Raw genomic sequence first — 26,000 nt, forward strand, 5'->3', positions numbered from 1 at the left:
ATTTTGTAAAGGTCACTTTTCAATAAGAAATACAATATTCAGTGTCTTAACTCCCCATTTTCCTACTCTTGTCATATGTAAAGTATTTTCAAAACTTCAAGATACTATATAGATTCTATGAATGATGACTAATTATGACATTTAAGGTTGAAGCTGTAGACGTTGGCAAGGTGTACAAGATCCGAATTGGCCATGATGGGAAAGGCTTTGGGGATGGCTGGTTTCTGGACAGCGTGGTAGTCAAGAAGTTGCCTACAAAGGTGCCAAAGAAGAAAAAGAAGAAGAAAAAGAAGAAAACTCCAGAGGAGGAGGAAGCGGAGGAAGGGCCAGGCATCATGGAGGTTTATAATTTCACACCCTGTCGTTGGCTGGCAAGTGATGAAGAAGACAAGGAACTGGTTGTGGAACTGGTACCAGATGAAGGATCTGAACTTGAAGGTAAACTAGGAACATTTGGAGTTATGTGATTTTACTTTTCCTCAGTACATTGGGATAGTGGAAACTTTGGCGCTCTATATGTTCCCAGAAGCCCACAGCCTGCCTTGCTGATTGTAAAGGCTTCTTGGAATTGTAACTCAACACTATTTGAGGAATTATCCTGGAGAAGACTACACTAAGGATCCATCCAATTTTAAAGTTTGTGGAACCACTGTGAAGTTCCACAGTTCTTCTTTTAACTTAGATAAAGCCTTTATTTAAAATTTGAAAACATTCTAAGCTGGACACAGTCATGGAAACTTTGCATGCTGGAATTTCCAGTTTTGCACAAGTATTAAAGGTTGAGGAGCTCTTTATCTTAATTCACCTAGGAACCCCAGTGGCAAAAAGAACATCAAATTGATCATTTAATTGTTTCCTTTTCCTAGTGGTTAACTACTCAGTCCATGTCTTAACCGGAGGTGTTTCTGGAGCCGGGACTGATGCCAATGTTTATTTGAGTATCTATGGTGAAAGAGGAGACACTGGGGAGCGCCATTTGAAGCGTTCAAACCACTTGAACAAGTTTGAGAAGGCTCAGGTAAGATCTGGGAATTCCTCAGCGTTGCTTTGAGGACTGGGAGAGCCCAAGGTCTAGATTTATTTATTAATTGATTTACTGTGTGCAAAGCAGCTGGTCTGTTACTAAGCTGTAAACTGTGGTTGGCCTTCTGTTGGGAATTTGCAACACTGTAAACCAATTTACAATTGTGAAATTGTGACATTGTATGACCCTGTATCCATGAGGGATATGATCCTGGACTTGGCATGTGTACGCAAAACTACATAATAGCAAATCTATTGAAATGAAGGACTTCTGGCCAAAGAATTTCATAGACGTAGATAATGACTAGAAAGGATGCATTTTGATGGTTGTGGTTAAATGAAATCCCAAGTTCCAGTTCCATGGATGCTTTGTAATTCTAGGGAGGGAGCATTTCTGTAGCTGTGGCTATTGACACCACATACACAAGGAAGACGAGCAGCACAACTATTGTGCAACGAGTGTGATATGAAATAACATTGCTCTTTGTGGAACAGGTTGCTTTTGCACAAATCCAGAGTAAGGACAGAGGACAACAATGCCCTGAAGTAGAACCATTGGCCCTGGTAATCCAGAACAGAGGAGAATGGGAAGTCATGGGTGCCTTACACCTGACTCAGTTTTGTAATGCTCTGTTGTTCAGTGCAAGCCCTTGCTCTGAAATGCTGGCATCTCAAACAGTCCTTGTTAGGCAGCAGGAGCCTCCAGGACATCTTGCTTGTTGCACGTTGTTGCAGTGCTGTTACATTGTTGCTTATCATGTTAGCGGCGTAGCTCTGTCATCATAAAGTTACGCACTGCAGCCCATGATGCATGATCTCGGCCCCCGATTCTGGCACCCTGCCTTTCCCCAGGCGATGGTTTGGAAAATGTTCTTTCTAGTGCAAATGTATAGTTGTCTTCAGAGGGTGTATGGAGGCAACAAAAATATAAAAAATGCAGAGGGTAAACCCATGCAACCAAAGAAACTAGGATGATAAACAGTAAACTGTTATTAACATTCTTTCAGTAGAAAGTATCAAGCCCCAGTCACTTTTTCCAGTGGTGATTTTCATTAGTGGGGTACTGCTAAGAATGTAGGTATTCTAAGAATATGTCTTCATTGTTGTTTGCCTTCTTGTCATTTCCAATTTAAGGTTGTAGTCTTCAAATCCAATGTCAACTTATTGTGAGCCCATGCATTTCCCACGCAAGCTTTTAATGAATTAAAAGCCCACACAAGCTTTTAATGAATGAGAACATGGACTTTACATGACCTGTACGAAGACTTACTGAGGATTCTGGATGAATGGATTCTAATCTTGGACATGCTTAAAATTTTATATAATGTGATTTTATTTTGTAATGGTATCTGTTTTATATGAATTGTTGTTTTGTAGATTGTTGTATATGAATTGTTGTTTTTACATTGTTTTTAGGCATTGAATTTTTGCCTATTTATTGTAAGCTGCTTTGAGTCCCCTCGGGGAGAAAGGCGGGGTAAAAGTGATGTAAATAAATAAATAAATAAATAAATAAATTTCATAGGGTTTCCTCATGCAATCCAAAGGTGGGTTTTGCCACTTCCTTCCTCTGAAATATAGCCTACAGCACCGGGGACTCATTAGTCGTCTACTATCCAAGAACTAATCATGGCTGACCTTGCTTGGCTTCCAAGATCAGATAGGTTCTAGATCTGATCTAGTGACTTGAGGACTGCCCTATGCCAAAACTATCATGGGGTTTTCTCTGCCAGATTGGTTCAGAGAGTAGTTGCCATTACCTTCGTCCAAAACTGAAAGAGTATGTCTTTTCCAAGATCCCCAAATAGTTTCAATGGTCGAATGAGAATCTGAACTCTGGTCTACAAGGTCCTAGTCCAACATATCACTACATCATCAACAGTGTAACTGAATAGTAAAAGCTTGAAACTGGACATCACATTCAGTGAATGTTTGACAAAGCCTGAAAATTCAGAGCTGTCTGGGAAATATTTAATGTCAAAATATTTATAGTGAGGAATTTTATGAAGTTGGGGAGGCAACTTTGTGTCATTTTTGAAATGCCAAGGCTGCAGTCCTGTCTGTACCCAGGTACAGTAGACTCTCAGTTAACTGGAACTCAGTCAACCAGCCAAAAAATTGAAGAAATAATACTTTAACTATAAAAAACCCTGTTTTTATAATACAGTAAAACTGAGTTACATTCAATTAAGTTTGCCCTTATTTGTCTTAATTTGCTTTTAAGTACTGTATTTCAATATCAATATCAAGTCAATGTGGAGTTTATGGTTTTCCATAATATGAGGCATAGTATTAGGCTTTTTAAAATAGGAACTTTCAAACAACCAGAAACTGCATTTATCTGGCATTTAATAATTCTCAAGAGTGTTGGTTAACAAAGTGTCTCTTGTACATAGGAGTAAGTTCCATTGAACCCAATGGATCTTACTGCAGAGCAGACACATACAGAACACATTGTGAAATGCATTTAAAATGGTAAAATGTTAAATATAAGGCTCAAGCTCCTTTAGAAACCTACAGGACTGCAGTCTAAGCCCTTGATGTTTTGCAGGTGGATAAATTCAGTGTCCCAGCCATTGAACTCGGAGAGCTCACAAAGGTACGGATTCGCCAGGACAACACTGGAAGCAACCCAGCTTGGTTCCTAGAGAGGATTGTGATTATTGACACTAAGGAGGAAAACATGTAAGTAAAGAGATTATCACCCTGAGCTAATGCAACCCTTGGGGGCTGGCCAAATCAGCTGCAGTCCCACTGAAATGCAATTTGGGGAAGTTAATTAGCTATTTCAGTTGATGGTGGCAATGGGAAGGTATATTTAGGGTGAACTCCAGGGAGAACATCATTAAAGAGCAATTTGAATGTGGAATCAGACTTGGCTCACATAGTGCTACATGAGTGTTGTAAAGGATTCTGGTAATTGTAGCCTATACACTAAAGTTTTTGTAGGTTTTTAAAGCTTTTCTATCTTTGATTTAAAAGCAGAGGTGGGAACCGTGTAGCCTCCAGATGTGGTTGGACTCCAGTTCCCAGTTTCCCTAGCCATGGTTGATGAGGAATGCTGGGAGCTATAGTTCCATAGCATCCAAAGGGACACAAAATTCCCTCAACATATCCCTACAAGAAGGGATGGGAATCATGCAAACTTCCAGGTGTGCTTGGACAACAAGTTCAACAGCTGTATCCAGATGAAGAGGAGGGTTTTGCAGGTGGATAAATTCAGTGTCCCAGCCATTGAACTCGGAGAGCTCTATGGGTACGGTCCATTTCTACTCCCTTGTTTACAGAAGTGGTTGGACCTGAGGAGCAAAGGACAAAAACTTAAAATAAAGTGGTTTCCATGCTTTCCTCTACTCCACTGGTTTTCAACCTGGGGTCCCCGATGTTTTTGGCCTACAGACTCCCTCAGGATTAAAGTTATTTAAAGTACTGTGTTTCATTCTCAGCTTTAATACAGAAGACCTTTCAAAAGGCTGACCACAAACCTTTCTGTTCGAGGCCAAGTGTCTCAAGAGAGTCATCATCAGACGAAGCCTTTAGCACAAATGCTTCATCCACTGGGACTCCCAGAAATCACAGTCACTTTACCAGCTGTTAGGATTTCTGGGAGTTGAAGGTCAAAAACATCTGGGGACCCCAGGTTGAGAACCACTGCTCTACTCCTTTCCTTCTGAGACTTCAAAGACATTTTCTCTGCTTTGCAGAACTTCCAACCTAACCGTAGACTGTATTTCAACTCAATGCCTATTGACCTGTCTGTCTAATAGATTGAGTTTCAATCTAGGATTCAGAAAAGTCACTTTTTTTGGACTTCAGCTTCCAGAATCCACTGGCCACCAGTCTGATGTTTGGAGCTGTAGTCCAAAAACGTGGCTCAAATCTGGTTTGTCACTAAATATTGTAATCTGGAGCTGGTATTTAACAGCATTGTTTTTTGCAGTTATTATTTCCCATGCCAGAGGTGGTTGGCAATGGAAGAAGAGGATGGTCAGATTGCGAGGGAGCTAGTCCCAGTGGATGAAGCATTTGTGCTAAAGGCTTCGTCTGATGATGACTCTCTTGAGACACTTGGCCTCGAACAGAAAGGTTTGTGGTCAGCCTTTTGAAAGGTCTTCTGTATTAAAGCTGAGAATGAAACACAGTACTTTAAATAACTTTAATCCTGAGGGAGTCTGTAGCTGTTATAATTGGGGTGTAACCAATGGAGGTCAGTAACTTTCATGTCAGTTTGACAAGGAATTTACTCCAGGCTCTAGTCTGAACTTTGACGGAGCTGTCCAAGATGCTGAGCTTTATACCCAAATGAGTATTAGGACCCTGGATAGCTCCATTAAAATTCAGTTTGAAACCTGATTCGCCATCTTGCTGACATCAGGTTACAGGTTTTCAAACACTGTAGCAGAACCAAAGGATGAACTCACTGAAAGGTGCCTTCTAGAATGCATTTGTTGATGAATATGAAGCCCTTCTCAGTATGGATTGGGACTACATGCAAAATTGGAGATTGTTGTGACTCAGCCACAGCATAGCCAGAGTGAGGATGAATCTCAGGATGATGGCATGGGAATGGGAATGATACAGGCTGATTCAGAGGCTCAAGAAATGCAGCTTGATCAGAATGAACTGTTGACCCAGCCGGCCATAGATAACAGCCAGGATGACATTCCCATGGGAATTAATGAGCAAGAGAGGTTTCAAGCCCCGGTGTCTCCAGCCCCGGTTCAAGTGCAAGATAATGAGGATCTTGAAGGGTCCTCATTATCCATCATTATCTAGGGCGGACCGGTTGTTATGGAAGGGAGTACAGCCTCGAAGGAGTGTAAGATTGGCAGGGAAGAGAGAAGTGGGAAAGAGAAATGCATGGGAAAGAGAAATGCATTTTTGGGTTGCTTTTAAAAGTGTGTGTTTTGAAATAGATTTTTGTCAAAGCAAATTCTTGCTTCATCTGAGTGTATGTTCCTGCTTCATGCCTAAGAGAAGTTTCCTGGATCTATGTAACCTTTGGGCCTTTGTTCTTTGGGATCTATCGTCTACTGTTTTGGCTTATGAATTATTGGATTTCTATGGCTTATGGACTAATGGATTTTTATGGTTTATGAACTATTGGATTCCTATTGACTCTTTTACTACAACTTTGAAAACCTTATAACTGCCTGCTTTCATATATATTTGCTTTTGCTCAATAAAACTACAAAAGCCTTTCTTCTGTGTGCGACTGGGTGTCTATAGCAAGGTGAACTATTCTGAGGTGTGACAGAGATATAGAGCAAGACCAAGAACCAGGTGGCCCATGAAAATCTGCCTTCTATTACTGAGTCAGAATTCGGGATGGGGAAATATTTGAATGAGGGACGGAGAAGTCTTAAATGCCCCGCAGCCAAAACTAAGCTAGATGTCATCTAATCTAAAATCTTAGAAAGTTAAGCAGGTTCAGCCCTGGTAAATACTTGAGTGGAAGGCAACCAATGAAAACTAGGTGATGTTTTGGGCTATATTTTAGAGCAAGCAAGGGAAAACTTTGGTCCTCCAGGTGTTTTGGACTTCAACTCTCACAATTCCTAACAGCCTACCGGCTTTTAGGAATTGTGGGAGTTGGAGTCCAAAATACCTGGATGGCCGAAGTTTGCCCATGTCTGCTTTAGAGGAAGGAACTGTCAAGGGATTCCTCTAGAAATCTCCATGAAATCCATGGAAATCCAACTCGAAGCTACATATGCAAACTATGTAGCAGAGGAGCTAAGAAACATATGCACACAGAGACTTAACAGTCTCAATAAAAGAAGGCTTCCCCTATTTTGGGACTCTCATTACAAGAAGAAATGCACCTCGTCTCAAAAATTCACACATTTTATGAAGCTTACAGCACATAAATAAAGCTTGTATAATGATACATATATTTTACAATTTGAACAACTAATAAATGCTTGACGATTGAAAACAACACAGAGAAACATTCCTTAGTAAATAGGGGGTGGATGTAAAGTCAGCTAAAATATGTAAATAAAGTCTTACCTTGTAAAAAAATTGCCTTAAAATTTGCACACATTTCCATACACAAACGCCTTCTGAAAAGAAGTCTGGAAAAAGAAAAAGAGGGGAAGAAAATCCAGCTTGGTTTTAAAGAAAATGTTCTGACGCTGAGACTGATGCCTAGATTTATTTACTCCTAACTATAGTAAACCCATTACATCCATGAAACTTGGTAAGTCAAGACTTACATACGTTCTATTAATTTAATGGATCTGCTCTAGTTGGAGCTATACCTGAGAAGTTTTCACATACATCCAGAGTGTGGTGGAAGCTCCTTCTCTGGAGGCTTTTAAGCAGAGACTGGATGGCCATCTGTTGGGAGTGCTTTGAATGTGATTGTCCTGCTTCTTGGCAGAATGGTGTTGGACTGGATGGCCCATGAGGTCTCTTCCAACTCTATGATTCTCTACTTAGGGATTGGTCTCTCTACCTACTAGTTACCTTCTCTAGCTTTTCACAATGTGATATTATTTGAATGCTCTTGATTTTAATTCCCGTGGTAACTCACCACTGACTATGGGGCAGATGAAACTTACCCTTAGAAGCATTGAATTGCAAAGGAGCAGTTCAGTTCTGTATTAATTGATAGCAGCTTTCCAAGAATTGGCTTTTACAGCATTACATCCAGACACCATTGACTAAACTTGGGATCATTTGCACAGAAATCATGCTCCATGTCTGAGCTATTGCTCATTCCTCCTAAAGAACCTTGTGAGATGGTAAAAAGGAGGACAGTCTACAAATCATGAAGGCCTGTTCTTCCTGCTCTCTGTATATGGCCACTTATCCTCAATGGTTCCCAAACTTTGGTCCTTCAAGTGATTGGGGCTTTGGTTCTCAGAATACTTCACCAGCATGACCAACATCCAAGATAGATAAAATCCTTAATGAAAGAGCAGAAAAATTACCATAATTTCTTGTTAATTCTTGTCCATTTCTATGTGGCAAGAAGTGTTTGTGAAGAGCTGCTTGTGATATTTGACTAGTTTAGTGTATTATTATGCAGTTCTGGCTGGAGACTCCCATGTCATAATGCAGTGGACCCAGTGTAGGATTTGGACTGAACTTTAAAATAGCTATCTATGGTGCAGAACCGATTTGGGGAAATTATTTCTTTAAAGTTTAGAAAAAAAACATGAGGTGGATTTATCCCTTCAGATGGCATAGTGGACTAAGTGACTTGAAGGTTGGGTTGCTGACCTGAGAGCTGCTAGGTTTGAATCCCACCTGGGGAGAGTGAGAATGAGCTTCTTCTATCAGCTCCAGCTCCACGCGGGGACATGAGAGAAGCCTCCCACAAGGATGGTAAAAACATCTGGGCGTCCCCTGGGCAACGTCCTTGCAGATGGCCAATTCTCTCACTCCAAAAGCAACTCAAGTTGCTTCTGACATGAAAAAAAAAATCCCTCCACCAACATAGAGTTGGAAGATACCTCAAGGGCCATGCAGTCCAACCTCATTCTGTCACACAGGAATATATCAATCAAAGTTCTCCTGACAGATGGCCATCCAACCTCTGCTTTAAAGCTTCATGAAGAAGACTCCACAAAACTTAGAGGCAGCACATCCCACTGTCAAAAAAGCTCCTACCATCAGGAAGATTGCTTTCCTAATGCTTAGGTGGAATCTCTTTTCCTGTCGTTTGAATCCTTTGGCCCATGTTATAGTCTTTGAAGCAGCAAGCTGAGCCCATCTTCAATAACATATACTTCAATATATGACTTCAATATTTCAATGTATATCGTGTCACCTTCTAGCCATCTCTCATAGGGCATGGTTTCCAAATCTTTCACCGTTTTGACCACTTTCCTCTGGAATGAAATGTGTGGAGTGTTATTCAACATGTCTGTGTATAGGAGCTGCAAAAACGCCTTGGGTTGCTGCCTGAAGCATATCCTCACCCACTTCCCCCATTTAATTCAATATCACTCCACCCAAGTTCCCCATGCAGCCTTTGAAAGAGGGATGGCAGTCATGTTCTACTTTTGTGAATATTCAGAAAGGGTGAAAAAAAGGGGGGAACCACTCATTTCTCCTCACTGAAAATTATATCAAAATGCTGTCTGTAAGGACATCATGATTGCTGTACTGCATCAGATTCCCCATCCATCAAGTTTAACCTTCTGTCTCCTGACATGGCTGCTAGCCAGAAAGCTGCTCAGAAGCCAAGTGTGCTGTGGGCTGAGCTCCTATTGAATGCTGATGGGATGTAAAGCTCCGCTAGTATGTTCAGTAATTGCTTGAGCAAAGAAGATGGGGCTTTGGTGACACTCTGGGCCCTTCCACACAGTCATATAACCCAGAATATTAAGGAAGAAAATCCCACAATATTTGCTTTGAACTGGGTTATCTGAGTCCACATTGCCATACAATCCAGTTCAAAGCAGATAATATGGGATTTTATCCAGCTGCATAAAAGGGGTCACAGTTGCTATGGGAAAAATCTGGGGGAGAGCCATTGCTTCAGGAGGTACTGGATACCTTTTTGCACAACACCAGAAATGTGTTTACCTTGGTTTATGTCCCCATTCAAACCAGTTTAAATCATGAAAAGGATTGTGGCTATGTTCTCTATATATCTGTGCAATCTGGAAATCCACTTTTCTCAGCATTATTGTCTTTTCTAGTGTGTCATGTTGTCTTGTGATCTGTCCAAAATAGGACAATCTAAGCTTTGTCGTTTTGGTTTCTAGGAAGAGATCAGGGTGGATCCACTCTTAGACTCATGTATTTGTCTTTTTAGCCATCCCTGATGTCCAGAAAACATTCCTCCTGCACTACATTTTCTCTTTTCATCACCTCTCTTTGCTGTCCAGCTTTCACAACCATTCATAATAGTCACCAAAGAGAATACTAAGTGTAACCACTTACACAAAAACTGATTTAAGAAATTATTTCAAAACAGACTGAGTAATCTTTTAAAAGCACACAATTAAGCCACAGTAGTCCAATATGTTCATATTGTTAAGATACTGGATGGTGCCATTGAAATTCATATGTTCATATTGGACTGGCTAAAACCTTCCCTAAAGCCTACAGCAATTTTATGGCCCACAGAGCATACAGAACAAAGGAGCCTTGATTGCATGCTCGGGTGCTCAGTAGGGATGGAGCCAACCTGCCTTCTCTGGGGCAACCAGTTTCCAAGACTGAATCCTCTGGTTATGTTTTTCTTGGCATCTAAAATAGCTGCACCAGCCACAGATGCTTTCCTGAGATCTCAAAAGGCATCAGCCTCATGGGATCAAGATGTTATTTCTATTGCCCTAGAAGTGCCACTACCACCATTCCTTTTAAATATTTGTTTTGACACAGTACCCTTGCCACAGGCCATCCTTTCCATTTCCAGGTCAATCCTACGTCTTCCATTCTCCACAAGGACTCTTAGAAAGCTCTCTGCTGGCTGCAGATTTCAGTGGGAGACCAAAGGTGTTTCAAAAGGAAAGTAATAATATTTATGTCTAATGGCACACGCAAAGAAGATAATATTTCCATTAGCAGAATACCTGCAATGTATGCAATAAGATCTTATGATCCACCTACTAGAAGAACTAGGGAAAGCCCTACGATCCTGTAGAACAGGCATGTTCAAACTTCAACCCTCCAGGTGTTTTGGACTTCAACTCCCATAATGCCTAACAGCCTACCGGCTGTTAGGCATTATGGGAGTTGAAGTCCAAAACACCTGGAGGGCCGAAGTTGCCCATGCCTGCTGTAAAACCACTTCCTTTAAAAAATTTTTTTTATTATTTTAGAAATTATAACAGACATTCATGAAAGTGAAAAACAAGAAGTAAAATAAAATACACATATATAAAAAAAGAAAAAAATACAGATAGATATAAAGATTTGCACTGTAGTGTACAGCCAGCGCTTGTTAAACTAATGGATATTCACAGAGTGGCTGTACCGTTATTATACCTTAACTTATCCTTGTCCCCCTAACCCCTCACCCGTGAACCCAACCCCCTAGACCTCTGATACCCCTCAGTAAGTATCACGTAACTAACCATCAACTACCCATGTATCTTCCTTCGCTAAATCACCTTTATGGCAGTCATCAAATCTTCTTTTCCAGATACCCAAGTGCCAGCCTCCATTTGTTTACAAAATCCTCATTATTTGTTACTATTTGTCAGCTTGGCCATTTGGATATATTCCCCCAGTTTATTTCTCCAGTCTTTAATACCTAGCTCTTCTTTCCCCTTCCATGTTTTAGCTATTATTAGTCTTGCTGCAACAAAACAATATTGGCAAATTTCTTCATCTCCTGTGCTAATACGCCTTCTAATAAGCACATTTCCGGGTTTTCCTTGACCTTTTTGGTAATCATATTGTTTTTTTCTTTGACCACTTTTATCCAAAATTCTTGAACTGTATTACAGGTCCACCATATGTGGGAAAAGGTTCCTTTCGCTTTCTTGCATCTCCAACAGGCCTCTCTTTCTGTTTTCTCTATTTTCGCCAGAAGCTCTAGAGTTATGTATGTTCTATAAAACATTTTAAACATATTCTCTCTAATTGAGCCAGCCAGAGAGAATTTAAACCCCTTTTTCCAAAGATGTTCCCACTCTTCCAGATCTACGTTTCTACCAAAGTCTTTGGTCCAAGAAATCATAACAGTTTTTATTTGATTGTCTGCTAAGTTGTAGTCTAAAATAAATTTATAGAGCTTTGAGAGTAAACCTGTAAAAACACTTCCAATTAGAGAAAGTTCAGGGTTTGGCCACAATTCCTAGAATCCCCTAGCCAGCAACGAGTATTCCAAAAAATGGAACATTTCCATGCTTTGTTCTTATTCCCATACAGCCATCGTTTGAAGGTCTGAATAGGATGTACATAATCCACTTTGAGTCCCCTTCGGGGTAGAGAAAGGCGGGGTATAAATAGAGTAAATAAATAGTCGTAGAGTATAGAACTAGTCCAATGCTCTGTTCAGTGCAGGATTCCCAGCTAGATCAGTGGTTCTCAACCTATAGGTCCCCATGTGTTTTGGCCTACAACTCCCAGAAATCTGAAGGTCTAAACATCTGGGGACCCACAGGTTAAGAATCACTGAATTAGATTTTCCCTAGAAGGTCATCACCCAGCCTATTTTAAAAAAAGACATTCAGGGGATACCTACACCTTCAGCAATTTGTCCATAGCTGAACCACTTTATGTTTCAATCAAAACCTACACCATATAACTTAAAACCATTCAACCTAGTTCTACCCCTGAAGCAGCAGAAAGCAAGACTTGGCAAACTCTGGGAAATTTAAAGACCCTGAGTCTCCTCTTCAGCAAGATAAACCTGCCAAACTCCTTCAACATTTCATATGTATTGTTCTCCATACCTCCCATCATATGCCAATACTCTCCACCAGCTACTTAGTTATGTACCCAAAACTAGTAAGTAACCTCTTCTGGCTTGACCTGCAGCCCGTAAACATCCAGCAACCACATCAGGAAAAGGAGGTCTGTTCATAGATGGTGATTGTTGCACAAGGAAGATGACATTTGTGTTGGAAAAGAGTTCTGCAGAATCTGAAAGTCCAGGCACTGCTTTCTGACATTTCAGTAAAAATGCTTTGAAGTGCTGTGAGGCCATGGGACCGTCAAAAATGGCCTCGGGCACACATGTGGCCCATAGCTCATACTTTCTCCACCTCTGTTTAAGTTGGTCCTGAGAAATGATATTATCAAAAATGTCCCTTTTGGCTCACCTCAAATCAATTAACTCTCTCCCTAGAACAGTTTCCATTTGAGCTATCTGGCCATTATCCTTCTTTATGAAATATCTTACCCTTGTGATTTATATAAGAAAAAGGAAAGGAAGGAAGGAAAATCCATCGCAGTTGAGAAGTTCGCCATTCCAATGGAAATTCTTCTTTCTTGACAGCTCAGTCAACGACATTCACTGTGACAGTGAAAACTGGGGACAAGAAATATGGTGGGACAGACTCCAATGTCTTCATCGTTCTGTATGGAATGAAAGATGACACAGGTGAGGACCAAGAGCATCCTAAGAGAAAGAGAAAGAAAGAGAGAGAAACTGTTGGATTTTGGCCATTTATTTAATTGGCTTTGGAGAATTTGCACAGTTTCCTCTTTTTTCTCAGTAAATGGATTTGTCGTCTTATAGCAATATGTTTGCTCATTAGTGTATCTGAATAAGGCACAATTTTTCCTGATCATGGATATATGGACTATATCTCCCCATATCCTCACTACCCCATCTCTATCTTTCTTTTTTGTACTTTGAAGCTCACTTAAAATGCCTTTTGACAGTGCTAAGTGCTGGGCAAATTGAGTTCTGAAATGCAACAGATACACTATTTAATATTCATTTACATATTATAATTGGGCTAACATTCAACTTTCGTTGCAGTTGTATTCAACCCACAAGAATGGGATCTTAGTTGTAACTTAACTTAAGTCTTATTGATGTCAGTCAGTAATATTTATTCTTCTGGGAATTGGTAAGACCCATTCCATCCGTTGAACCTTCCAAGGTCATTTTGGTTCTCTTTGAGGAATTAAACTGTTATTCATGCCTAATAATAATTAATAAAGGAAATCCTTGCAATCATTTGTGAGTCTCCAGAGTTGCAGCATAGTTCTGCTGTGGGTCACATTCACTTACCTCCTTGGTTTGGAAATTCTTTCCCATTTCAAAAGGGATTCTCTGTGTATTCTTTTTCCAAGAGAGCCTTCTTTGCTCTTCCCAAAGAAAGCTCCATCCTTCATCCTAAACAAAATGCAGAAGAGGCAATGCCCTCAAGCTCCTGCACTTCCTTTTCCAATAGGGACAATCTACTTGAAGGCCTCGAAGACTAACAAGAATAAATTTGAGCGAGGAAAGATTGATGTGTTCACAGTGGAGTGTGTGGATCTTGGAGACCTGAAGAAAATAAAGATGGGCCACGACGATTCAGGTATGTAACCATGAATTCAGAGGTTAGAAAGTCCCTTTCCAATAATTGTTGGTTTCCATTATTTTTACAGTGTTTGAAAAGCCTCCTTTTGCTCTAACCCATTCTGATGTTGAAGAAGTAATTCATCCATTAGTTGATAAATTATATGTTGTATTTTCTTGAATTTTCAGGTGAAAAACATAGGGTTGATTGGAAAATTCTAATCAAAATGCTCCTTTAAGTGCCATTGAAAAATAATACATGGAATGATGGCAGGATTGTCATTTCACTCTTCCTTGTTACATTACTTTTGAAATTTAATTTGTTATACCCTTATTTCTGAAAAAAGGGAGTAAATTTTGTTGAAGGCTTTCACGGTCAGAATCACTGGAATGTTGTGTGGTTTCTGGGCTGTATGGCTATTCTAGCAAATATCTATGTTGCTTGTAACTTGTGATTCTGGAGAAGCTATTCAGCTTTCCAGGGAAGTTTATCTTTGCATATGTTATTATTTTGTTATGGTTATGTTATGAGCAATACTCATTAGCAAATGGTTAGAAATAGCAACCCAATTTTCTATTTTATCTGCTTCCAAGACTAGGGGGTCTATGTCTTGGGCAGCAAGTAGCACAGCAGGTTAAACCATCAGCTACAGATCTTGTTGACTGGAAGGTTGGCAGTTCAAGCTGCAGGTCAGGGTGAGCTCCTGCCACCAGCTCTAGCGTCTTCTTACCTAGCAGTTCAAATATAGCAATGTGAGTAGATAAATAGGTACTGCTTTGGTGGGGAGGTAAACGGTACCGCTGAAAACATGTTGGCAATTCAGGCAGGTATCCATGCACAACAGGTTCCTTGGTGTGGAAAAATGAAACAACAGCACATCCCCATGGCCAAGTCAATCATAGGCTCCAGGTGCCGGAGATGAAAAAAGAGAGAAGCCTTGCCTCTGTTTATGTACTGTCTGTCTTTGTTGTCAATTGTATAACGGCATTGAATGTTTGCCATAAATCTACCCTGTAATCCACTCCGGAGTCCCCTCGGGGAGACAGAGCAGAATATAAATAAAGCATATTATTATAATTATTTATGTGTTCAACTACAAGCAGTCTAAATTTTAAAAATGCAAGAAATCTACTATTACAGAACTCAAAGGTGACCTGCCAGTTTTTACTTTTATAATCTCCTTGACCACTATGTTCTGAAGCAGTATGTTCCATTACTGGGCTATCAAGAAAATTATTCTACTTAGACCATGGAAAGGAAACATACAGTACTCGAGATGTTATTGCAGCCATGGTCCTAGCTAATGTAGTCAATGATGAAGAATGCTGGCAATCTTAAGAGATGAGATGGGACCTGGAATCCAGTAATTCCAGAGAGCTACAAATTCCTCATTTCTCTGTTAGATTGGGCCTGTCCACTGGTGCACTGGAAAAGAAATTTCTTCCATCATTTATATGACAGTGTTGGCGAAAGTATTCAATGAACCATCATTTCTCCTCATTTACATTGAGTTTTACAAACCTAGGATTATTTCCCTAATCAGGCAAAAAAGGAAGTCCCAGGTGAGATCGGATGTGAACTGAACAGCTTGTTCTGACTCATCTTTTTCTCAGAAATGTAGGCAGCCAAGTGAATCGTGGCGATTTTGACTAATCAGCAGCACCATTGATATTCCAGCTCGGTTCTCATCATGATGCAGAGCTTGAAAAAGTTACCTTTTGGATTAGAATGTCCCAAGTAAAAGGGAGAAATAATCCAAAAAGTAATTTCCCCGTGCTCTGAATAGGTGCTATATGTGCATCGATGCCTGGGTTTAACTTCATATGGGATACAGACTCACGTTTGGGATACACACACAGAAAACCAGCATAATATAGAAAGCAATCTTAGCCTATTCTTCTTTCCTGGTACCAAGAGTATCACAACTGTGTCGTTTTGATTCTCCTTTTTGGAAACGGAAGATTTTAAAGCCAGATATCTGCTCAAACTTAAGCCATCATCCTTAAGAATGGCTTTTACTGAATTGCAATTTCAAATAATTGACACTGCAAGTGTTAGGTGAACATTATAATAAAGTGACATGAATTTGTAGCCAATGCCAGATGAAAGACATTGTACATTACATTTTAAACTGTCCTCTGTATGGTGACCCCAAAGATAGATTTCTGAAACCCTTACTGACAAATGGAAGTGGGAACTCTCTTGTAGAATTGGTTCAGGGTTTTTCCCTGACAGATTCCAATGATTATGTAACACATAAAATTGCCCTTTTTGCTTTGGCTGCAAAAAGAAGATTAGAAAGAGAAAACTAGATAAAATTGCCATGGAGACTCAAAGTATTAATTTGATTTTCATGTTGGCAACTTAAGATGTTTTGATTCTTTATATGAGTTTGGCAATAACTTGTTACTGTCTTGTATCTTATATCTTGAATGTTCAGTGTACTTGAAAGCTCTTTGTTATGGCCTTTGGCTAGCACAATGAACCTGCTTGATTGAATACTTGTAAGGTGACTTGGTGTCACAGGGATCTTCAATCTCATGTTGGAATTCACTTGGACTCAAAATAGTCCCTGACCAATCTCAACTCATTGAAACTAAACTTGCAAGCCACACAATACTTTACTAGTTATACACAATACAAAACAGCCCTGTATGTTTTATTTGATCTGCTTTGGAGCAAACAGCTTATGTGAATGTCTGTGCTAGATTTTGTGTGGTTGCTTTTCCCATCGGCTTTAGCCAGGATGGTCAATGCTGACAAATCATGGAAACTGTTGGCCAACATCTGGAAAGTCATGTATCCCCCAATACTAGTTTATAGAAAGTGTTTATAGAAAGTATAGAAAGTGTGATAGGATTTGGTGCCAAGTGAGATTCTCTTATTCTTCTGCAGGTCGTGGTAAAGGATGGTTTCTGGAGTGGGTGGAAGTCGATGCTCCTTGCCTAGGGTTGTGCCTTGTATTTCCTTGTGGCCGTTGGCTTGATAAGTCTGAAGATGATGGAGCTATTGAAAGGGTCCTGTTTCCTGCAGACCTGCAGACCAGAACATACGTTCCATGTAAGTAGAAGCCATGGCTAACCACCATAAATGATTTAAATGGAGGTCAACATGAACTCAGGAGACATAGGTCCAACATGCACACAGTTTCATAATCCATCCAGTTGTAGCCACACTGTGTCCACAAAATCTGTGTGCCATTAGAGCACTGCTGTGTGAAGCACTCACTCAGCACTTGATCAAAACCAGCTAGATCAAGATCTTTCCATTGCTGGTGTGCCCAGTTTCTCCTCTGTAAAATTTAACAGCAAGCATTGACTAATCCATGGCATTCCCTTTTTATGTGGCAAATTTCATGGCTGACACCATCAGCCAAGAGTGGCATTTAAAAGGACAGGATTCTGGCCAGCATCTGGGAATGGATTGCGACTACGATTTTTTGTTCTTGTATGTGTGCTTTCAAGTCACTAAATGTCTAGCAACTAGGTTATCTTGGAATAGTTAGTTAGACTAAACCAGCCTTTGGTGATTATTGCTGATCTCCACCCAAGTACTGGACTCCCTGTATTTATTTGTGTGTGTGTGTGTGCATGCACTTTCAGGGTGCTTGTCAACTTATGGCAACCCTGGTGGCACAGTGCGTTAAAGCACTGAGCTGCTGAACTTGCGGACCAAAAGGTGCCAGGTTCAAATCCCGGGAGCAGAATGAGCGCCAGCTGTTAGCCCCTAGCTCCTGCTAGGCAGTTCAAAACATGCAAATGTGAGTAGATCAATAGGTTCTCCGGCGGGAAGGTAATGGCACTCCATGCAGTCATGCCGGCCACATGACTTTGGAGGTGTCTACGGACAACGCCGGCTCTTCGGCTTAGAAATGGAGATGAGCACCAACCCCCAGAGTCGGTCACGACTGGACTTAACATCAGGGGAAAACCTTTACTTTACTATACATATTATGGTTTGTTTTTTTTTAAGACAAGGAACCTCAGAGGTGGTTTTGTTAGTTCCTTTCTCTGACATATAACCTATAACACTTACTATTCATTGGCTGTCTTCCATCCAAGTAACCAAAGCAGACCCTACTTAGTTTCCATGATGTGATAGGATTTGGTGCCTCTAGGTTTCTCTTCCAATTGTGTTGGAAATCTGGCCAGGAGTTTCTATTTGTACAGTAATAGATTATGGTCTTTATATTAATGAGGTGAAGAACGCATGCCAGATTTTAGTCAGATCTTTAAATGAGCTTCCCAAAGTGTTTCAACATTCACTGTCAAAGGGGTCACAATAGGATGTATTTGGGGAAAGTGGATGAGTGCACTTCTTATGTTTTTACATGGGAACGAGAAGCATATCTACATAGGAAAGGTCTCATGATTATGTAATGAGAAGCCCAAAGAGAAACTCATCCTAATTTAACTCCAAATCTGAAAACGAATAGGGCCAAATGCATGTGAGTTCAAATACAGTATGATCCTCATAAGCATGGAAGCCCTATCTGCCATTTCATTAACCTGCAAAAATAAAAGTTTATCTAGGAATTTACTAGGTCCACCAGGGATTCTGTGGTATATATCCACTGGAAGCACTGGAGGACTTAGAGCAGCGTTTATCAAACTCTGGGCAAGGTCGTGGAACATGTGGTGGCTGCACAACTCCAGACATTCTTGGTAGACACTGATTATCTAGATCCGGCACAGAATTCGACTCCTCAGATAGCTTCTTGAAAGACAGGTTAAACAGTTGCATGGATTTACTGTACCACAGGGATGGAAACCACCAGTTCCCACTGCATTTGCAAACAGTAATGCCATGTTAATATCTTGCCTTTTAAAACCAAGTCCATTGGATTATGATCATGACCCTTGTGGTTTTATCATCTGAGATGAGAGGAATGAATATGTAAGAGAGGGCCACTTGGGTTGATGAATTTGGCTGTTAACCCTAGGAAACACACTTGCCTTCTTCTCCTTAACTCCATCTTCTGGTTATTTTTGAAGATCTTGCTTCAAAAAGTATCTAAAGCAGGCCAGCACAGCATTTGGCTCTCCAAGTGTTTTGGGCTTCAGCTTCCAGAATTCCTGACCATTGTAACAGCTGGTTAGGTCTTCAAGGAGTTGGAGACTGAAACACCTGGAGGGCCACAGGTTGTGCATGTCTGATCTAAAGTGATGTCTTGAAACAGCTCAAGCTGTTGCCGTCTATATGTTTTTCTTCCCTTCTCTCCACCTAGTTTTTTGATCATTTAGCATTCGTAATTCATTAAATTAATGGCTTATTTCTTCTGACATTAGCCATTCCCTGATGGAAACCTTTTCCAGATTGCAATCCAAGATGTGATGACTTTGGATTAAACTCTGCTGGTTGCAGTGGGACCAAAATCTGCATGAGACTGACAGGTTCTGGAGTCCTTGATCAGCATCAAAAACAAAACAGTGAGGCAGCTGCTTAGTGGCATGGAAGGGGTGTCTGATCTTGAAAGAACAGATTTGGAGATGAGCTAGGCATCTCTCAATTTATTTTTTTGCCAGTTGCTTACGAATTCTGGTTGCTTGAGTCAACTGAGAATCTGTTGTAAATTACTATGAGGAAGCAGGCTTTTTCTGCTGAATGTATTAATCACCAATTAAAGTCCTGTTTTCCACAACAGTCTTGCACAGTCTTTGGGATCAACTATATTTGGAGATGCCCAAATTGGGTCCAATCACAGCTCAGACTGGGGACTGACTTGCAAGTGAATCTGGATAAGATCACAGTGTTAATCTTGAAAGCTACCTTAGAAGGTCTGGATTATGGAGAAAGAAAATTTCTTTAGGTACCTAGGCCTATAAAAGTGAATTGTCTGCAAAAGGTTACAAATTGAAAATGCTGAAACTTTCCACCTATAATGTGTGTTCAGGCTTTGATGGAGTGTGTGTGTGTGTGTGTGTGTGTTTGCATTTTTGTCCCTTGCATGTTTATCTGATGTTTGGCTCAGAGCTTAGAAATGTTTCTTTTTTGGACTACAACTCCCAGAATGCTTCACCAGCAAACTCTAGGTTGCCATCAATGGGCTGGGCAAGAAGGGTCACGGCTCCAAACTCCCTTCCAGATAATTGACTCTGCCTAAATGAGCACTTTAACCATAATCTCCTTTTCCAACCGTTAACCTTGAAGATAATTATTTCATTCATTTGTAGGACAAAAAAAAAGCAATTCTTTAACATGGCAAGAGGTTTGACTGTTGCCAAGATAGAAGGGGCTCATCTGTCACTGGAGTGCACATCCCAAATTAAAATGGTTCTTTGGGGAACAGGAGTGCAATGCCACAACACAAATGAGAGGGACATCTGGGAGCAAGGAGTTTCAGTATTGCAATACCTTTGGCTGAAATGTTAAAATGCTGTTCTCCCAAAACACCTGGGCTCCTTGTAATGGATCTCCTGCAATGGCAGAAGGTTCAACCATAAGACCCTTGGAGTCTTCTGATATTTTCCAGGCCTATGATTCCTTGAAGCTATTATGTAGTCTGGCTTCTTGTTGGATGGTGCAGAATCCTTGTTTCAATGCTGGAACACAGGCAGATTTTGGAAACATTGCTTTTTAATATATAGGAGTGGGTGAGCAATTTGTTTGGTTTCTATTGTGATGCAGAAATAACCATTTCCCAGCTCTGGAGACTGCCCAAGGAAGAGAATGCATTTTGCCTGTGAAATCCAATTATTGCCAATTCCTAATGCATTTCAGAGAAGTATCGCATAGCAGAGGAGAAATACTGCACATTGCCTGTGTACACATGAACACAATTTAAAGGTGTGCATTTTAAAAGTGTGAGCAAGTGTAGTTCAAGTACTGGAGAAAACATGTAGTAAAGACATACCATAGAAATGTGTGCATTATTTTTTAAAGAATGTGTCTGAAAGCCTGCTTTCATTTCCACAAGGTGAGAATGAGGTACATATACAATCTGAAGAATTGGAAGAAGAAAGTGTGTGTGTATCTACATTCCTTCAAGCCATCTGTCAACTCATGGCAGCCCCATGAATTTGTCAGGCAAGGGATATTCAGAGGTGGTTTTGCCAGTGCCTTCTTCTGAAATATATCCTACAACACCTGGTATACATTGAGGTCTCCCATTCAAATGCTATCCGGACCTGACTATGCATAGCTTACAAAATCAGATGGAACCTGCTGGTAGAAGAATACCACTAGGACATAGGTTGTCACAGATAGAAGCTAAAAGGTTGCAAAGAAAGTATCAGAATCTGCCGGCTACCTATCTGTCTGGTATTTATGTCTGTCTAGGACAGACATGGGCAAACTTCGGCCCTCCAGGTATTTTGGACTACAACTCCCACAATTCCTAACAGCCTACCAGCTGTTAGGAATTGTGGGAGTTGTAGTTCAAAACACCTGGAGGGCCAAAGTTTCCCATGCCTGGTCTAGGAGAACCGGTGTAATGTCTTTGGTGGAGATGGTAGGGCAGGATGAGGAGGACAACACACTTTTCTACATTTTCTAATATTACTGAAGTGATACACCACAAGCATACTGTCATGGTTTGTAAAGACACTGCACTATTTGTGAGTTAATTGGAAAGTGAAATGCATGAAGCCAGTTAGCTGAGTCTGCAAAGACCTGGGATTGATTTTGATACTGTTTCTGTTCTGCTGCTGCAGAACCGGTTTGGACAAGTTTTCTGGTGCCGATTGAGTACTGCTGGGGAGAGAGCAAGTGTACTCAGAGATGCCTTGCTATTTTTGAGGCCTGTTTGCTGGTGAGGAAAGAGGGAGAAGAACCAGGACTGTATTCTTCTCTGAAGCAGACTTGTGGACTTCTGTAAATGATCAGAGGGACCATTGTAAATACAGTAGAGTCTCACTTATCCAACATAAATGGGCCGGCAGAATGTTGGATAAGCGAATATGTTGGATAATAAGGAGACATTAAGCAAAAGCCTATTAAACATCAAATTAGGTTATGATTTTATAAATTAAGCATCAAAACATCATGTTATACAACAAATTTGACAGAAAAAGTAGTTCAATACGCAGTAATGCTATGTAGTAATTACTGTATTTACAAATTTAGCACCAAAATATCACGATATATTGAAAACATTGGCTACAAAAATGTGTTGGATAATCCAGAACGTTGGATAAGTGAGACTCTACTGTACTACTGTTTTTCATCTCTTGGAATTAGTAAAGTTCCTATATTTTTGTTCTGCAAAACTGAGTGGCATGTTATTATTCTGCGGGTGACTCTGGATCGCGGGCACATGTAAGAGCTTCCATTTATTGGCATCAATCTGCTACACATATTTGGTGTTTTGTTTAGAATAGTATTCATATGACTCTGGAGTTTGACATTGCTTTAATTCATTGGCCAATGCTGGGGAATCCTGGGATTTGTTGTTTGGTGAGGCACTAGCACTGTTTGGCAGAGAAGGCTAAAGACCTTGTAAAATGTCAAGCCCCATGATTCGGTAGCATTGATGCCTGGCAGTTGAAGTAGTGTCAAACTCCATTAACTCTACAGTCTAAATGCACCCTTAGTCTTGTCCATCTGTGGCTTGCTCATGGTGGGAAGATTCAAACTGGTCAGCAGTGTCTCATTTTGCTTTCCTTCCTCCTCTTCCTCAGTTGTTCCCTACGAGGTCACTATTTACACAAGTGACCTTTTTGCAGCTGGGACTGATGCAGATGTCTACATTGTCCTGTATGGAGCAGATGGAGTTTGCACTCAGCAGAAACCCTTGTGCCAAAACATGAGAGAGCGGAGAATGTTCTTTGAGAGGAATTCTGTGAACCAGTTCATTGTTGAGGTAAGATACAGGGTGCTGTAGACCTTTAACCAACCAAAAATACTATAGGCCAGAAGAAAAGGCTGGAGAAAGTGGATAGTGGAAGGGAAGAAGGTTGAGGTAAGGAGTTTATTTCAGTAAAATTAGTTTGGATATAAAATTAAACCTGATAGCAATTCCAAAATTGTTCTTATTTTACCTTAGCTTAGGCGATCCCTTGTAGTTCGAGGACAATAGTCTTCCATCCTTGGTATCTTGGGGGTGGGTTCTTTGGTGGCTGAAGAGACCGATTCTTGACCCGCATATTCTCGGTTTCCAGGTGGAAGGCCGTCCCGGTCGGGGTTAGCTTGACGCTGCTTCCTCTTGGCACGTTTCTCCCTTAAGCCCTCCGTTCGTGCCTCTTCGAACTCCGCAGCACTGCTGGTTACAGCTGACCTCCAATTGGAGCGCTCAAGGGCCAGGGCTTCCCAGTTCTCAGTGTCTATGCCACAGTTTTTAAGGTTGGCTTTGAGCCCATCTTTAAATCTCTTTTCCTGCCCACCAACATTCCGTTTCCCATTCTTGAGTTCGGAGTAGAGTAACTGCTTTGGGAGACAGTGATCGGGCATTCGGACAACGTGGCCAGTTCAGCGGAGTTGATGGCGTAGGAGCATTGCTTCAATGCTGGTGGTCTTTGCTTCCTCAAGCACGCTGACATTTGTCTGCCTGTCTTCCCAAGAGATTTGCAGGATTTTCCTGAGGCAACGCTGATGGAAACGCTCCAGGAGTTTTGTGTGACGTCTGTAGACAGTCCACGTTTCGCAGGCGTAGAGCAGGGTTGGGAGGACAATGGCTTTATAAACAAGCACCTTGGTCTCTCTACGGATGTCCCGGTCATCAAACACTCTCTGATTCATACGGAAAAATGCTGCACTCGCAGAGCTCAGGCCGTGTTGTATTTCAGTGTCGATGTTGACTTTTGTGGAGAGATGGCTGCCAAGGTAGCGGAAATGGTCAACATTTTCTAATGTTACACTGTTAAGCTGTATTCCTGGCTTTGCAGAGGGATTAGCTGGTGCCTGTTGGAAGAGCACTTTGGTTTTCTCGATGTTCAGTGAGAGGCCGAGCTTCTCGTATGCTTCTGCAAAGGTGTTTAGAGTGGCTTGTAGGTCTTCTTCTGAATGCGCACAGACTACGTTGTCATCAGCATATTGGAGTTCTATAACAGATGTTGTGGTGACCTTGGTTTTGGCTTTCAGTCTGCTGAGGTTAAATAGCTTGCCATCTGTCCGATAGATGATTTCCACTCCGGTGGGAAGCTTCCCATCAACAAGGTGAAGTATCATAGCGATGAAGATGGAAAATAAGGTGGGGGCAATAACACATCCCTGCTTGACACCTGATTCCACCTTAAATGGGTCACTTTGGGAGCCGTTGCTGACCACAACCTCTGAACTGTGTGTAGTTCGTTCAATTTTGTGTCAAATGTTTAAAAAGAAGACTTTTATGTCACTGGTGGCTCAGTGTGTTAAAGCGCTGGGCTGCTGAACTTGCAGACTGAAAGGTCCCAGGTTCAAACCCAGGGAGCGGAATGAGCACCCGCTGTTAGCTCCAGCTTCTACCAACCTAGCAGTTCGAAAACATGCCAATGTGAGTAGATCAATAGGTACCACTCCGGCGGGAAGGTAACGGCGTTCCATGCAGTCATGCTGGCCACATGACTTTGGAGGTGTCTATGGACAACTCCGGCTCTTCAGCTTAGAAATGGAGATAAGCACCAACCCCCAGAGTCTGACACGACTGGACTTAACGTCAGGGGAAACCTTTACCTTTACCTTTAAGTTAAAGACAGCAAATACTTTCAATATAATTCTTTCGTGTTTGATTCTGCTCTGATGTGGGGTGCATCTACACTGTAGAATGAATGCTACTTAAACTACCATGGCTCATTGCTACAGAATCATGGGAGTTGTAGTTTTAGAAGGTCTTTAGCCTTCTCTGCCCAATAATGCAATTACAACCATGATTTTACAGCACTGATCCATAGCAATTAAAGTGGGGTCAAGCTGCATGGATTCTTCAGTCGAGATTACCTCCGAAAAGCTTGGTTATGTATGGGATTTGCAAAAACTGTTTTTCAGTGTTACTTGTTCTTTACCAAATTTTGCTTGTAAAATTGTTTCTGCACTGAGAGTAGGCAGCAAGTGGAGGAGAAGAATGAAAGAAGAACAAAACACTGTCTTCTATCACCTATTTGTGAGACTTTATAACAATAACAGACCTGAGAAACATTTGCAAGAGCTGATCACTCAGACCTGTGAATTCCTTCTCCCTTTCTTGCCTTTGTTTTAGCGGCTTCACTATTGAGTCTGCTTTGTACTCTGCAGATGACATCCGAAAAGAGTTTTTAAGAAACTGTTATCAGATATACCTCCAGGAGATGACTAGCTGGCAGTGTGGGAAGCAGTGCAATAAATACACCCTTTCTTCTTGTTTTAGTTGATGTCATTCCTGTCTTTAAAATCATGGGGCATTCTCTTCCCATCTCGAGAACAAAAGAAAGCTATTTATTAGAGGTGGGGAGATGAAAGATCATTTTCTCCCCCTTGGTGTTGTTATTCTAAATGTTCTGGGAGAAATGGAGAGGGTTTCAAATCCTTTCGCCTCATGCTCCCTAGAAGAGACAGATAACATCATCGCAAACTGTCAGGAGGAAATGAAGGAAGAATCATGTCACTGAGCCTTTAATTTTGTGAAAGAAACAAAAATGTGAAGTAGAAAATCATGTTTTCCAAACTTTTTGCTAGAAGTTGGAGACTGAGAGCCTGGGAGCCTGTACTTCAATGTCCATTATAGCAGCAGTGTTGCTCGTCCCATATTAGTGGTGGATTGAAATTATACCTGGTTTTATTCCAGATTTTAAATGAATTATCCAAGATGTTGTCAGTACTATCCCCCAAATGGTGGTCAGTGATGACCCTATGTGGATACTGGTGATGACCTACAGCTCAGGTCCAAGTTATCTGTTGGAACATGTTCTTCCCTACAAACCTGCTCATGTTTTGAGATCTTTTGGAGGAACCCTTCTCTCAATCCCACCACTTTGTTGGGTGGATTGGGAATTGGTTGACTGGCTGAACCCAAAAATGCTGACCAATAGCTCCTCTTCATCCTGGAGAGAAGTGACCAGTAGGATGTCTCAGGCATCTGTCCTGGGTCCAGTGCTAGTCGACATCTTCATTGATGACTTAGATGATGGAATTGAGGGCATGGTTAGAAAGTTTTCAAAT

General features: G+C 41.0%; 1 protein-coding gene across 1 annotated transcript in view; it reads left to right on the forward strand.

Moving 5' to 3' along the window:
* loxhd1 (lipoxygenase homology PLAT domains 1) overlaps positions 1 to 26,000 on the forward strand; it is a 210,406-nt gene that overhangs the window by 103,124 nt on the left and 81,282 nt on the right. Inside the window, exons 19-26 of the mRNA XM_062972582.1 lie at positions 147 to 438; positions 867 to 1,018; positions 3,575 to 3,708; positions 4,964 to 5,109; positions 12,935 to 13,039; positions 13,842 to 13,970; positions 16,848 to 17,012; positions 22,571 to 22,752. Coding sequence (XP_062828652.1) covers positions 147 to 438; positions 867 to 1,018; positions 3,575 to 3,708; positions 4,964 to 5,109; positions 12,935 to 13,039; positions 13,842 to 13,970; positions 16,848 to 17,012; positions 22,571 to 22,752 — 1,305 coding nt within the window. The remainder of the gene's footprint in view (positions 1 to 146; positions 439 to 866; positions 1,019 to 3,574; positions 3,709 to 4,963; positions 5,110 to 12,934; positions 13,040 to 13,841; positions 13,971 to 16,847; positions 17,013 to 22,570; positions 22,753 to 26,000) is intronic.

This window comes from Anolis carolinensis, chromosome 2 (genome assembly GCF_035594765.1).
Source record: "Anolis carolinensis isolate JA03-04 chromosome 2, rAnoCar3.1.pri, whole genome shotgun sequence".
Taxonomy (NCBI): domain Eukaryota; kingdom Metazoa; phylum Chordata; class Lepidosauria; order Squamata; family Dactyloidae; genus Anolis; species Anolis carolinensis.